This window comes from Manacus vitellinus, unplaced genomic scaffold (assembly GCF_001715985.3).
Source record: "Manacus vitellinus isolate BGI_N305 unplaced genomic scaffold, ASM171598v3 scaffold_5_pilon, whole genome shotgun sequence".
Classification (NCBI taxonomy): domain Eukaryota; kingdom Metazoa; phylum Chordata; class Aves; order Passeriformes; family Pipridae; genus Manacus; species Manacus vitellinus.
The window spans coordinates 36,220,367-36,236,127 of NW_021940682.1; the positions used below are offsets into that span (position 1 = coordinate 36,220,367).

The following is a 15,761-nucleotide window of genomic DNA, read 5'->3' on the forward strand; positions in this document are numbered from 1 at the left end:
GAAATATAATCCTCAAAGCAAGTTGTGGTGGTATTACAGAATCCATCATAATGAAGAAATACTGCCACTTTGCACAAAGGTTAGCTGTACAAATGCTACTGCATCAACAGAAATGTTAATGAGTTTGTGTGGCAGCAGGTAAGCAAGAGCTTGCAGAAAGAAGTGATTGTGATAGGCAGATAATTACAATGGAAGTCATGTCTTTGGTAATGACTGGGATTCACATCACATATCTTTTCGGTCACAGTACAATTTCACTAGCTCTGTTTATGGTAATCTATGGGATTATTTGACAGCAAGGTGACATTTTGGAACAAATTTCTTTCATAGACAGCACAATTACTGATATTGTGACTTTCAATTAGATACATCACTGATGTGTAATTTTGATTTTAGAAAATACACAAACATAAGATATATTTTTAATTAGTGCATGATTTTTTTTTCTTAATTTGTGTTTCATCATGCTAAATGTTTTGATCTTACTAATGTGTAGGAGCTGGGAGAAATCTAAAAGTTGTGAGTTTTTAACCATTCTGATGGACGATTAATAAAGAAAAAGGAAAAAAATATTCTTTTCAAACATGTAATTGTCTTAAAGAGAAGGAAAATAGATTTCTAGGCAATGTTTACCTGTGACTCAAATGAACAAAACTGAAGGCTTTAATAAGATAAGGATGCTGGCAAGATTTGCTAGACCAGTCATGTTTTTCTCTGTCTAAGGAGACAAGTCGCAGTCACAGTGATCTTACATTTATAGAGTGTTTTTCATGCCAAGGAATGCCCAAATGCTTTAAAACTTGACAAATTACATACATGAATCTTACCATTCACCATTGAATTTCAGCAGTCTCTGTTGTGAAAGGTTTTTAACAACACACATTAAAGTCTAGTTCACTCTAGGACAAGATATGACTACTATAAAGCAGGAAGAGTCTCAGCAGGCAGACAATAACACTTCAAATGGAAATGCAAAGAGATCACTGAAGTTAACATACTACATAGGAAGTGTGTCACATCGATTTAATGACCTTCCTTTTGTGTTTTGAGAGGACCATACATCCAATAACTCACCGAGTAAGTTCAAGTGCACTTCATACACTTCAAGCACTGTTCTCCAAGGTGCTGACTACTGTGGTTCACAAGGCAACAAACGGTAAGTCTGTAAAAATGACACAATTAAATGTAAATAAGTTCTTAAGTGCTTTACTGATCAGAACTTCCAGAGTTGTATAAAAGAGTCTGTGTATCTGAGAGCCTGACATTCACATCTTGAAAACAGGATTCATGAAGGAGAGAAACAGAAGCAGTGAAAAGGTTTGGTATTTTTCACTGGCACCACTTACAAGACCAGAAATAATTTCTCTCAAAATCCTGTCTCTCACCCATTCTTTTAGAATTTGCTTTATGAGGCTACAGTGGAAGAGGACAAGGGTTCTGTTAAAAATCAAACAAACAAACAAATAAAAAAACCCAAAACAACAAACAAACAACAAAAAACCCCTAAAACATATCAGAAAAAATTTAGACAAAATCTAGATCTCTAAAAAACTTCTGCACAGTTGTTAACCTAACTGTAGAGATGCTGATTTCTATAGAAATTTCCAGTGCTGCAGTGAGGATTTTACAAGAAGGAGGTTTACTCTAAGCACTAGTTTAAGAATTTCTCAGATCGAGGCAAATGTGCCTGAAGACTGGTACCTGACACAGCCACTGCTGCTGAAGGTGCATGGCAGCAGACAGTCTGCTGAGACTTTCAGGAGACAAGGAGCATGTCCAAGAGTCTTGAAAAAGCAAGTAGGATCACCACAGGAAGGATGATCTTGAATATGAAAGTCCTGGTGTTTTCTTAAGTTCATCCACAGGTACTTCAGTCATCTTGGGACAACATTCTGTTCTCAGACATCCAACCTCTGGGACCAGATCTCTTTTCTTTTATGCCATCATTTGGAATGGAGTTAAATTGCTTACATTAAACATGTCATGACTGGTGACAGTTAAGTGTCTCAAAAAGCATCTACAAAGGCCAACATGGCAAGAGAAAAGCAACCTAAACTCATAATACTCTCTGAAGTGAAATCTAAAAGGAATGCTAAAGAAAGTGTTAACATTTACTTTTTTTTTTTTGTAGGTTAAGACTCACTCTTTAAGACTCTACCACTGTACATGGAGTAGATGCTTTACTTCATGATGAATATGTAGCGTACAAGTTACGTACCTGGCCTTGCTGGATGGGATTAGTGGGTTTCTAGAACATATCTTCAGAAAAGTGCATTTTCTACATGAGATAAGCTCTCAAAAAGGAATGTGAACAGTATGATTTCTAAAAACTTAACTGCATCAAGGACTCAGCTATCCAGGATTCATTGACTGAACCCAGGAAGGCTTCCTGAGCCTGTGTGTTTGAAATACAGAGCATCTCTTCCTTTCTGAGTAAAAGTCTGAGGAGGTTTGAACCTAGGCTTCCCACCTCTTGGGGAATGTTAGGTCAGAGTATTGGTATTGTAAAGAGAAGGAAGGGGACCCCTGTGGTGTCTTTTCTTTGCAGGGAGTAAGTAGAAGTGTACAGGAACCACAAAGAGTTGACACTATATCCAGTCCTCTTCAGTCAGTGGCTGGCAGACAAATTCACTCTACCGGAAGCAGCCAAAGAGTAGGAAAGGATTGTTATATTAAAGCTGTCCTTTTAAGTCTGGTCTTACCCAGCAGTCAGAAAAATGCATCAAGACGGAAATGTGTACTTGTGACCTTCTTTTCTTGTATTCCCAGTCCTACAGTTCTCCCACTCTTCATACCAGGTCTAAGGCAGAAGGCGTGAAACCTGAGTGTAATATATATTCTGTGATACCCAGTTCCCATTAATGAATATTCAGCCCTGCCAGAAATTCAACTCAGTATCAACATGGGGTCACAGGTAGTGCCCATCCCCTGCCATGGTTCCTATGGTAAGGAAACATATTCCCCTATGGTTTCCCAAGTGTATTCCAGTAAAGTGTCAAATCAAGACACTAAAGCCTGGTGAGCCACCTGCTGGAAACAACAACAGTTCGGCATGGATGCAGGGAGTGTGAGGGCAGCTGAGGAACAGAGGAAGACAGTAGCAGGAGTTGGGGCACAGGAGGAGTGGTGGAGACACAATCAAGATGCATACACATTTCTAGGTTTATTCACAGGCATATGACCAGAGGTGAGAAGGAACCTCCGTAGAAATAGCACCGGGGGAAGGCGATTTAAATCTTCATTCACAGTCTGCTCTTGGGAACTCCCAGCTTGGTCCCACTAGACCAGACTGAAGCTATCAGAGCAAAATCCACTGCTGTGTGATTAGGACATGGAAATTGAAAGAGGGCACTAGGAAGAAATAACCCTCAGTCTCACATATGTAACATTGATTCCCCAGACAGAATTTCATTTACCATCTCCCTGATGTGTGTTGAAGACACACAGTGGGAGAAGGAGGTAAGTAGTAATGAAAGGAATAGAAGAAAGGGCATCTTGCACACACACGCACAGGAGGAAGTTTGTTCCTTACCCACCAACAAAGTGTCTTTTGTGTGTGCCCTTCTTCTCCTTTTTCTTCTCTTCGTCTTCTTTCCGAAGAAACTGAGAGTAACGGTTTCACTTTCTCCCAAATTCTGAATTAATTTCTCATGACCCCTTAAAGAGCTACAACAACAACAAAAACAACAAAACCCAAGTCCTATTGAATAAAAATATGTAAATATTTGTTTTTGAGTTTTCTTTTTAATGAGGCTTACAGGCAGGCTGAAGGATGAATCCTAGTTAGTTAATTTGGGTGAATCTCCAGTGGATAAAAACCTCTTGGTGCTGAATTCTTCAAACCTAGCAAGACATAAGACTCCCTGACCAATTCCTTGAAAACTTATGAACTTTTCATTATTTCAGAGTTGCATTTTTTTGCTTACTGATGATTTTTGTTGTTTTCACTTATAATTGCTACTGTCTCTAAAACAGTTTTAAAAAACTACACATGAAGACTCCTGTGGTAACTGACATACATCCATGCACCTGAGAGCTAGGTACTGCAAACTTTAAAAACAATTCTGACAAGGAGCTATTCAGTGAGGTATGTCACAGTTAATGCTTCCTCTCTAGCAGAAACAAAACACCTGAAGACTCTATTAAATTACCCTCCTATGTAAAATTATATATCTTTACTATTTGGACAATGATGTTCTCTTTTTTCCCTGCTCTTTGGTTTTGTCAAAACTTGAAAATCTTTCAGATATAGGAGACAAAATTATAATCTTGTGAAAATTCAGGCATGAGGAATTGAGCTAATGCAATTTGCATGATTCTATTTACTGATGACAGGTCTTTACTGCTTGACATTTTTCTCTGTCACACGTACCCCAGCATTTATTTAACTCTCCCTGCAGATGCAATCACACTCCAAAACAGCACAAATGCCAAAAGTATTTCCATATATGTCTTGAGGTGGTCTTCTAAAGGAAGCAAATATTCTGCAGAAGCAGAAAAAAATGTGATGGAAATACATCTTAATTTTTAACTTCTTTTAATATGAAAGTTATGCAAATTTGATTAAAACAGAGATTTAAACCAAGACTGAACTGCACACTGAAGAATAGCTGTGTATAATCTGCAAGTGGCTTTCCACAGCAGTAGGCTGTTGCACAGTCTTTCAGCACCCTCTGCTGCTTAATCGATTCCCATATTTTTTGTATTTGCACGGAGTTTTCAGTCATTTTTTTTACCTCTGTTTTGATGAGAAAAAATTATGTATATTAAAATTGCACCTAAAGCAATTACATGATTGCTTGAATAGATAAACAGTGTGTGCAAATTTCCATGTAATTATTGTCCTTTGTTTCCTCAAGGAATGACAGGAAGACATCAGACTGTCCTGCTTGCTTACTGGTGACTTTAGTGCATATTTTCTGCCATTACAATTGGACTTGGTGTAACAGAAATGTATCTGTTGCTTAGGCTGATGTTTTCTGGTTATGCAATTTTATTTCATAGCAATTATTTCATAGAATCAAAGAATCATTTAGGTTGGAAAGATCATTGAGTCCAAGCATTAAACTAACAATGCAAGTCTACCACTAAATCATGTCCCTAAGTGCCACACCTACATGCCTTCTAAATACTTTCAGAGATGGTGATTCAACCATTGTCCTGAGCAGCCTGTTCCAATGCTTGACCACTCTTTCCATGAAGAAATTTTTCCTAGTGTCCAATCTAAAACTCCCCTGGCACAACTTCAGGTTGTTTCCTCTTGTCCTGTCTCTTATTATCTGGGAGAAGAGGCCAACCCTCACTTAGCTGCAACCTCCTTTCAGATAGTTGTAGAAAGCGATAGGGTTTCCCCTGAGCCTCCTTTTCTTCAGGTTAACCAATGCCAATTTCCTCAGCTGTTCCTGATATGACTTGTGCTCCAGACCCTTCACCAGCTCCTTCTCTGAACATACTCCAGAACCTCAATGCCCTTCTTGAAGTAAGGAGCCCAAAACTGAACACAGGATTCAACGTGTGGCCTCACCAGTGCAAAGTACAGGTGAATGATCACTTCCCTAGTCCTGCTGGCCACACAATTTCTGATACAGGCCAGGATGCCATTGACCTTCTTGGCCACCTGGGCACACTGCTGGCTCATGTTCAGACAACTGTCAACTAATACCCCCAAGTGGGCAGCTTTTCAGACACTCAGCCTGTAGCACTGCATGGGGTTTTTGTGACTTAAGGGCAGGACCCGGTACTTCACCAAATTGAACCTCATACTGTTGACTTCAAGCCATCAATCCAGCCTGTCCAGATCCCTCCACAGAGCCTTCCTACTTTCCAGAAGACCAACACTCCCATCCACCTTGGTGTCACCTGTAAATTTGGTGAGGGTGAACTTGATCCCCTTGTCTAGATCATTGACCATTGACTCAATCTCCTTGCCCAGATCCAGGACTGGTCCCAGTCAAGGGGAACACCATCCGCCACCAGCTGGATGTAGCACCATTCACCACCACGCTCTGGGTCCAGCCATCCAGACAGTTCTTAGCCCAGCAAACAGTGCACCTCTCCAAGCCATGAGCAGACAGTTTCTCCAGGAGAATGCTGTGGGAGACAGTGTCAAAGGTTTTACTGAAGTCTAGGCAAACAACATCCACAGCCTTTCCCTCATTCACTAAGGAGGTCACCTTGTCACAGGAAATTAGATTGGTCAGGAAGGACCTGCCTTTCATAAACCCTTCATAAACCATGCTGATCACCTGGTTGTCTTGTATGTGCCAGATGATGGCACTCAAGATTATCTGCTCCATGACCTTCCCCAATACCATGGTCAGACTGACAGGCCTATAGTTCCCTGCATCCTCTTTCTGACCCTACTTGTAACTGGGCATCACATTTGCTAACCTCCACTCAACTGTGACCTTCCTGTTTGACCAGGACTGCTGGTAAATGATGGGAAGTGGTTCAGTGAGCACTTCTGCCAGCTCCCTCGGTAACCCTCAGTGAATCTCACCCAGCTGCATAGCCTTTTGTGTGTCTAAATGGTGTACCAAGTCACTGACCATTTCCCCTTGGATTATGGGGGTTTCATTCTGCTCCGCACCCATCTCCTCACTCAGAGGGCTGGGTACTCGGGGAACAACTGGCCTGACTGCTTAAGACTGGGGCAAAGAAAGCATTAAGCACCTCTGCCTTTTCTGCATCCTTTGCATCATCCATTTCCCTCCATATCCAATAAATGATGGAGATTTTCCTTAGCCCTCCTTTTGTCACAAATGCATTTATTGAAACATTTTTATTGCCTTTTACAGCAGTAGCCAGATTAAGTTCTAGTCGGGCTTTGGCCCTTCTAATTTTCTCACTGCATAACCTCAAAACACCCTTGTACTCCTCCTGAGCTGCCTGTCCCTTCAAAAGGTCATCAACTCTTCTTTTTTTCCTGAGTTCTAGAAGTCCAAGGTAGCAGTTCTGCTGAGTCCCCTCCTTCCTTCTCTGAGAATTGCAAACTCAAACGTTTTGTGATCACTGTGCCCAAGATCACATCACATTTCATACTGATTTTATATTTTATATATATATATATATATATATGTTTTCATATAGCTCAATGTAGTCTTTGTTACCAACATTTCTTACAGATATCTCTGGAATACTTTCTTTCCAAGATTTTGATCATGTTCATCTATCAAAAATGCTGAAGGAAAAAAGTAGCTTGCATGCTTACATTTTCTAGTTTTTATTGCTGTATTTTCCAAGTAAACTTTATAAAGCTTATCCTAGATAGCGAACAAATGTATATATTTAAACTATATATTGGTCAAAATATAAATGCAAACACACACACATTAATTAAGGCAGAACTTCTGTTAGTAAGGTATAATGAAGGGAAGGAATTATCTGTCAGAGTATGTGTCAGAAGCATAAAAAACTCAGCGTCATACATTGTACTGACCAAAACGGTGATTTGAAGAGAAGTAAAGGTTAAGGGAATATTGACATATAAGATTATGCTGTTTTCAAGGCATCTCTGATCCCCAGGGGATTTTGGAAACCCTAGGTCTATATAGACTGCATCAAACATGGGAAGCTTAGGACTCAATCTGTAATTTTCTCTATAGGTATCCAGGGTATTATATACCCATTTTTTTCTGTTCAGATATTCAGCCATGCGATTATGTCAGTCACGGATGGAATTACCCCAAGAAAATAAGATTATGAAATCTCCGTTTGAAATTCTTTAACACTCTTGAAAGCACAGGTTTGGGGAATCTTTGTCAAGACAACTTCCTCCAATACAAGTGGGATAACTTTCTGAGGGATCTGCATTAATGCCTAGTGCCAGAAATAATGGTTCCTGTAGGTATGAATTATGCTACACCTACACACATAGTCCAACACAAACAGAACAATTCAGACAAGTCAGGTTGCTTAGACCTCTCAGGCACTTCTAGTATGTGTTGTTTTATCCTTTGTGAGGGCAGTGCTTAGGTGTGAATTTTCTCAAATTGTTTGCTACTGGTCAGGAAAACACACTGCTGGCTCTATTGTCTTCTTCAGGAATCTTGTTCCCAAGTGATACCTTAGAAGCAGGACATGGGGCTAGAGGCTAATGACATGAGTGAATACTTCTCAGGAGGAAATTACAGAATGATTGTCAGATCCAAAACATTGTAGGCATGTGAAATAAATAGGTGGATTGCACAAGCCCAAAGCTACAGTCAAAGAGCCCTGTCAGAGGCTGCCAAATTCTGGAGGTACATGGGAGGATCTTCCCCTCTCAGCTGTAGCATCTGTCAGGCACTTGAAATCTGTGCATGTGCTGACTTTTCCTTACTTGAGCAGTTCAGTACCTCACTCCTGCTCCAGTCTCACCAGGGAGCCTGTTGCCCCACTGCAGCCAAATCTCACAGTTATGTGTTGCCTGACAAAGCTTCATACACTGACAGTCCTCTTATCACAAAATATATTGGGACACAGAACAGGAGAAGGCAACACTCATCATCATACCCAGTCCTCCACCACCAGAGAAAATCAGTACAGGAGCAGCAATTCAGGGCATAAAGGACTCAAGTCACAAAAGCTTTCCCACCACTAATAAATGTTAGACCTCCCAAGAATTTCAAGAGGTGCTCAAAAACAAACGCAGCAGTTTATTATTTTTAGGTTTAGCCACAGTTATTAAATCTAGACCCTCAAGCTGTAGTTCGGGTGCTCATCTTTTAAAATAGAGTGATTAAGATCACTGACTTCATGACTGTGTATCAAAGATGGTGGAAATGAAAAGATTTATTTAGTAACAACAAAACTTTTAGAAACCAACTCCTAGTCAGTCAGATTGAAAAGAATTAAATGTGCATTGAAATGCGCAGATCATTATTTCTGACAAGTCATTTGGCATATACTAAATTATCTTCCTGGAATAACAGGTGAGGAAACACGATTTTTAGTCTTGTTCATTTACCCTGTTTACTTCCACGGAAGCTGGCTCCTGAAAAAAGTTTACAAAATTAATTGATATATTTGATAGAATTGCCCTTTCCACCAGCACTGTGTGCACAGACTGTAACTCCAGATGTTACAGAACAGAGAATTAACAATTTCTCACGTGTTTTCCTCTCCCCCCTTACAAATTAGCATTATAGCGATCTCTGTTCTGAAAGTCTCTATAAGCACGCCTTGCATCTGCTTTGCTGTGTGGGATTCTTCCAAAAGGTTCTAGATCATTGAAGCAGGCATCAAAAACTTCATCCACAGCTTTTTCAGCTGTTTCTTTGCTAACTTTTCTAACAGCCAGAATGGAACGAATTGCTCTGTCTCGTACACAAGTCTAAAGGGGGAAAAAGATAAAGAAAAATCTGACGTTATTAGTATAAATTTTTTCCAGATTTTGTCAAGTAGTAACTCCTACTACATAGGCAATAATTTTGTATCACAGAAGAGTCAAACAGTGCCTGTAGTAAGCATTATAGTATATCTTAGTTTTATCCTCTGTTAATTATGTGGTTTAGTTTTCCATGTACACAAAAACCATGTGATAATTAAAAGACATTCCTTAGAACAGAAATTAAAACACAATTTGGCATTTTTGTAGGTATCAAGTATTTGTAAAACTTATCCTGCACATAAGAAAAATATGTCAGAAAAAACAGACATAAATACCAGTTAGTTAGTTTCACACTGAAATGCTATAAAACATAAAGGAATGACTTCTCTATTGGTATTTGATACCTCTCTTTATGGTAACTTATTCTTACAGTTTGTCTACAAAAACATAAAAAAGATGTAAATATCAGCTACAAGCTACTGCCACTCTAACATGAGCAATTAATTGTGACTCAATCTGTAGGCTTCATTACTATTTACAAAAATTAATTCTTGTAAGACTTAATACACATGGTTATTCAGAAATCTGGTCATTCTGCTTCCTCCAGTTTTCAAAGACTTTTAAAAAGAATGTTCCCACTACATTTCCTGCAAACCCTGTTTTTTGTCTGGTTCTTATTAGGCATCCATTGTCAATGGTATTGCTTTATGATATTACTAAGTATTCAGGAATTTCACTCCAATAAAAATAACACGCTGGGAAAAAAATTAACATCAGTCATTAAAGGTTAGTTAAGAGAAAACAGCAAGCCCATGGCATCTACTTCTTTTTCTGATGTTTTTGGGTATGAAAGTGCAGAAGGCTGAGATCAAGTAGGTAACGATGGCTCATAAAAAATGATTAGACTTTAACATTTGCAGTCTTTACCTGATGATGCCCTTTCAATCCAAATTTAAACCTGGCTATTTCATTCATCAATGTACAGTCTCCACTGAGATTAGCAGCTCGAATCTATTGAGAAAAATACAAAGCCACAAGATCAGAGAAACACATGAAAACACAATGTCAAAAAAGTTGTAACAAATTTTTTTCTTCAGTATTTTTCTGGTGACTGCTGGTAGAGATTATTCCCAAGGCCACTTTAGTTTCTTAAGTACCTGTTACCCTTTATATCCACCCTCTCAGCCTCAGTGAACTGCAAAATATTACTACAGCAACCTTTAAGTTTTTCCAGGAACTACATCTCACATATTCCTACAGTAGAGATCATATGTATGTGTTATATGTGTATATAAACTGCTAGAAGAACATGGAAAGTAATATTCTCCCCAATCTATATCAGAAGCTGTTACAAGAGTCAGAAAGAAAGGCAGATACCTTTCAAAGATTACAGCTGCAATACCCAGAAGAGCAGTAACCCATCTGTTTTGCAAAAAGCCACATTTAAATGAGTATGTATGGTTTAACTTGTTAACTGTTTTGTTCTGTACACTGTAATTTCTTTTGTCTGCCAACTGTTCCAACTGTGCCCTACCTGGTCTGTCAGGAAATGTAAATAAACTGTGATTTCCTACAATTAAGTACCAGAGTGAGAATAAATGAATGGAAAATATGAAAGGTAAGAATTAAAAAGCTATCAACAAAAAATGTAAACACCATGTAATAAAGTAAGTACCAGAAGACTTTAGGTAAACCCATAATCTCAATGAGAGCAAGAACATGCACAATCTTGTTTTATACATATATTCTCTAAACTTGTGTTTGAGGCTTACATGCTTTATTCTGCACTGTATAAATGCTTAGACAAAAAATAGACAATAGTTAATAATTCTGAATTACTGTATTGAGTTTACATGGCAGGATGTTGGCAGTGAGATGCCTGCCAGGGTGGCTTCTGTGAGACAGGACAAGCGGCTGCCCCCATGTCAGAAAGAACCAGCTTTAACTGGTTCTAAAACAGACCCACCACTAGTCAAAGTTGAGACCATTAGTGGCTGGTTGTATCTCTGTGATGACATGTTTAAGAAAGGATAACAAGCGTTACAGGGCAGCTGTAGACAGAGACAGAGGAGTAAGAAAAATGTGAGGGAAACAACCCCACAGACACCAAGACCAGTGAAGAAGGAGGGGGAAGAGGTGCTCCAGGCATCAGAGGAGCGCCTGTAGTCTGTGAAAGAACACAGTAGAGTAGAAATCCACACTGCAGTCCAAGGAAGACACCATGACAGAGCAGACAGACATGCCCTGAAAAAAGCTGCAGCCCATGTGGGAGTAGATTTTCTGTCAGGCACTGTGGGCCATGGGGGAGCAATGCTAGAGCAGTCCATCCCCAAAAGACTGTATGCTGTGGAAAGGACTCAAGTTAGAGCAGGTCTTGAAGAATAGCAGCCCAGGGGAAAGACTCAGAGCAGTTCACAAAGGACTGTAATCTGTGGGAGGGACCTCACATTGAATCAGGGGAACAGAGTGAGGGTGAAGGAGCAGCAGAGACAAAGTGTTATGAATTGACCACAGCTTGCATTCCCTGTCTCCCCATGCTGCTTGGCAGGTTAGGAGATAGAAGAGCCAGGAATGAAGGAGTGAAGTTGAGCCTGGGAAGAAGTTGAGAGGAGGGGGAAGGTATTTTTAGTTCTATTTTTCACTATCCTATTCTGTCATTAATTGGCAATAAATTAAATTAACCTTCTCCAAGTCAAGTGTATTTTTGCCATGACAGCAACTGGTGAATGACCTCCATGTCCTTATCTTGATCCATGAGCTTTTGAATCTTACTTTTGTCCCCTGTACCATTGAGGAGGGGAAGTCAGAGAACGGCTCAGTGGGTTCCTGGCAGAATGGCTTTATTGATACCACATAAGGTTACTTCATTAAGTCTTACCTATAAAAAGATAATAAGTGACAGTAGCTCTTTTCTACAGCAAATATGAATTCAATTAATGAATTAAAATGAATTTTTATGAAATCTGACTTGTTCAGTAACAACTCATAATTTTGGTTACCTCACATACTGTTTATAGGTGAAACTTGTGCACATCTAAAGTCTAGATCAAATAAGTTCTCATTAAAAACAAACAAATCAACAAACCCACGGCCTAAAAAAACCCAAACAAACCAGAAACAAAGCCACCATAATATTTTTATGTATTTTTTTAAAAAAAAACAGTTAAAAAATACCTAATTCACAAAGTCATGAGTATATACTTTCATAAGATTAATCATAAGAGTTTTTCTGTGGCCAAACAATATGGATTATATCAGAAATGAAATAAAAGCATGCAAATACACATGGATCATATGCACAAGAGGAATCCTTCCCAACCTGTGATCCATTTAATTTCACTTCCTAAAGCATCAATTATTAAAGCCTTTTAAGCAGAAAATGTGCTCTGAAATCATAGAATCATAGAATTATTTGGCTTGGAAGGGACCTTAAAGATCATCTAGTTCCAATTCCCCTGCCATGGGCAGGGACACACTAGATCAGGTTGCTCAGAGCCCCATCCAGTTGACATGGAGTCATAACTACAGTGTACTATTAGCAATATCACAATTATTCAAAAAATGAATGTGACAGGAAAAGACAAGTTTGTCATTAATCAAAAAAATCTAAACAAAAATAAAGTTACTGTACTACTGTGAAAACTACCCAACACACCAAGATTTGCACAGGAGAAAAAGAATGCTATAAACATCTGAATAATGTGCGAATATGTTTTCCCTTCTAACTACTCTCATCTGTCAATAACCACTTCGTACTATGTCTATACTCACAGTGATCATTCTACTGATACGACATTAACTTACTAATATTTGTGAAAACTAAGTATTTGTTTTCTGAATGAAGCTATTTAGGTTGACCTGACAGAAAGGACAAAAAGGATCAAAATAAGTGAAGTGTGTGTAACAGACCATATAACATGAAGCATTTCTAATAACCAGCAGTAATTAATAAAATGACATTAGAAGCATTTTAACTTACCTCTGAACATGCCAAGTGCTTGACGTTTTTAAACCAATCTACGTGTGCACGACAGTGATCAAATGCATGAATCAATTCATGTGTGACCACCCGGTTCATATGGGATTGTTGGCGAATGTTGTTCTGACACAGAACAATCTGAGGAAGAAGAAATAAAAGAATCCTTTTCAACAAGTTTCAATACCTCCCTTACTTCTCAGAGCACACATCATCTACAGCATTTAGTGTATTTAGATCATTGTTTTTCAACATTAACAACCTTATCGTTCTGCAGTACATTAGTTCCAATATAGAATCACACAGAATATGCTGAGTTGGAAGGGACCTACAAGGATAATCAAGTCCAACTCCTGGCCCTCCATCTCCAAGAGTCACACAATGCCTGAGAGCATTGTCCAAATGCTTCTTGAACTCTGACAGGCTTAGTGCTGTGACCCTGTCTCTGGGGAGCCTATTCCAGCACCCAACCACCTCTGGGTGAAGAACCTTTTTCTAATATCCAGTCTAAACCTCCCCTGACATAACCTCAGGACATTCCCTCAGGTTCTGTCACTGGTCACCACAGAGAAGATATCAGTGCCTGCCCCTCCTCTTCCCCTCACGAGGAAGTTGTAGACTGCAATGAGATCTCCCTTCAGTGCCATGGAACATCTTTCATTTATCTGGTTTTCATTACTAACGCAAATATCAGTGTTGGTAAATTTAATCCTACTAACAAAACACTAAAAAAATTGTAGTACTTTGAAAGGGGGCTATGTCCAACACCTACCTGAGATGTGGCAGCATCAAAACCTCCACTGACACAGCCATCGCAGTTTTCACAAGAAAAGTGCCGGTCATTGAAGACAGTGCTGAAAGGCCCAAACAAACAAAGTTAAAGAATTTGAAAAACATCAGTCACTACTTACAATAGTGATGTTACTACACAGAACAAGATGCATTAGTTTACGTACCAACCAGATTGCTTCATAGCCTCAAGGAGCAGTTGAGCATATGGATCTAGAAAAACATTGCTGCAATCAATTTCTCTAAATCCCTACATTCAAAACAAAAGTTCTGAAAGTCATCTATAAAATCAAAATACAAACACAGTCAAGTAAAAAAAAAATCAAGAAAAGCACTATACATGCAAATTCATACTTTGCAGTATTTAACCTCAATACAATGCAACAGGCATCTGTTACAGTTCTGACTATGTGAAGTGATACAGAATCATAGAGAGGTTTGGGTTGGAAGGGACTTTCAAGATAATCTAGTCCCAATCCCCAGCCATGGGTAAAGATACCTTCCACTAGACCAGGTTCGTCAGAGCCCCATCCAACCTGGCCTTGAACATTCCCAGGCATGAGGCACCTGCAACTTCTCTGGGCAACTGTTCCAGTGCCTCACCACCCCCAGAGTAAGGAATTTCTTCCGTATATATAACCTAAATTTCCCCTCTTTTCCCCATTACTTCTTGTCCTATCACTACAGTTTGTTATGAAGAGTCCCTATCCAGCTTCCTTGTAGGCTCCCTTCAGATACTAGAAGGTTGCTATGAGGTCTCCACACAACATTCTCTTCTCCAGGCTGAACAGCCCCAAGTCTCTCAGCCTTTCTTTGCAGGAGAGGTGCTCCAGTCATGCTATCAACTTGGTGGCCCTTCTCTGGACTCCCTCCACCAGTTCCATGTCCTTCTTATAGTGGGGGTCCCAGAGCTGGACACTGTAATCCAGGTAGGGTCTCATGAGAGCAGAAGAGAGGGGGAGAATCACACCTCCCTCGACCTGCTGGCCCCGCTGCTTTTGATGCAGCCCAGCATACAGAGTCAAAGCTGTTCAGGAATCAAGTCACTCCTGACTGATAGTTATTCTACCACTAGTATAAACAGAGCGACTTACAGTGACCATCGTTTGCTGCAAACACTCATAGTCAACATCACACAGTGAAAAGGGCACAAATGCACAGAAATTGACAAATCATCTCAATTTCTCAGGGAAAAAAAAGCTAGAGAAGGACCTTCTGCTAGGGAAAGGAAACGCCCTCTTGGCCACTTTCGAAATAACTTGTGTTAGGCAAAACCAGCGCGTTCATAAAGCAGCAGGCCCATTCCGCCACCTGCTGGGGTCCGTCCGGCCGCCCCGGGGCAGCGGCAGCGGAGGAGGGGCGCAGCTCCGAGACCCCGCGCACAAGGTCACAGCCGGCGGACACGGGCGGCACGAGTCCCACGCCAGGGCCCCCGCTGCGCCAAGGCCGGGCCCGCCGGGGCACGGGGAAGCGCTTACTCGTTTCCAGGGTCATCCTCAGCATCAACTGACACTTGTTGTGGAAGGTGAAAAGGCTGCGGACCAGGAAGCTCTGCGGCTTCTTGTTCCGATCTGGGAAGAGCCGATAGCCGAAATCATCCTCCTCCACCGCCCCTTTCTTCTCGGCCGCAGGCGGCGAGTCACCCTCCCCATGCTCCATGGCCGATCGTGCCCTCCCGCTCCCACC

At 40.3% G+C, this 15,761-nt stretch overlaps 1 protein-coding gene across 2 annotated transcripts; it reads right to left on the reverse strand.

Moving 5' to 3' along the window:
- Positions 1 to 8,616: 8,616 nt before the first annotated feature.
- On the reverse strand, positions 8,617 to 15,734 carry ATP23 (ATP23 metallopeptidase and ATP synthase assembly factor homolog). Of its 2 annotated transcripts, none has more exons than XM_018080850.1 (6): positions 15,554 to 15,734; positions 14,243 to 14,288; positions 14,059 to 14,140; positions 13,290 to 13,427; positions 10,238 to 10,321; positions 8,617 to 9,313 (listed from the first exon to the last, which is right to left on the reverse strand). In XM_018080850.1, the coding sequence occupies exons 1-6, from the start codon at positions 15,732 to 15,734 to the stop codon at positions 9,110 to 9,112; spliced, it is 735 nt and encodes a 244-aa protein (XP_017936339.1). In that variant the 3' UTR covers positions 8,617 to 9,109. The 2 variants fall into 2 exon arrangements, with proteins under 2 accessions (XP_017936339.1, XP_017936341.1); XM_018080852.1 differs by having other exon boundaries at positions 14,243 to 14,325; positions 15,554 to 15,655.
- Positions 15,735 to 15,761: the final 27 nt, after the last annotated feature.

Excerpts from the sequence above, each read along its gene's own strand:
- ATP23 (XM_018080850.1), bottom strand. The coding sequence starts at position 15,734 with ATGGAGCATGGGGAGGGTGACTCGCCGCCTGCGGCCGAGAAGAAAGGG. Across the intron at positions 14,141-14,242 it reads GCTATGAAGCAATCTGGTTG|CACTGTCTTCAATGACCGGC; the intron begins GTACGTAAACTA and ends TGGGCCTTTCAG. Across the intron at positions 10,322-13,289 it reads AGCACTTGGCATGTTCAGAG|ATTCGAGCTGCTAATCTCAG; the intron begins GTAAGTTAAAAT and ends TTTTCTCAATAG.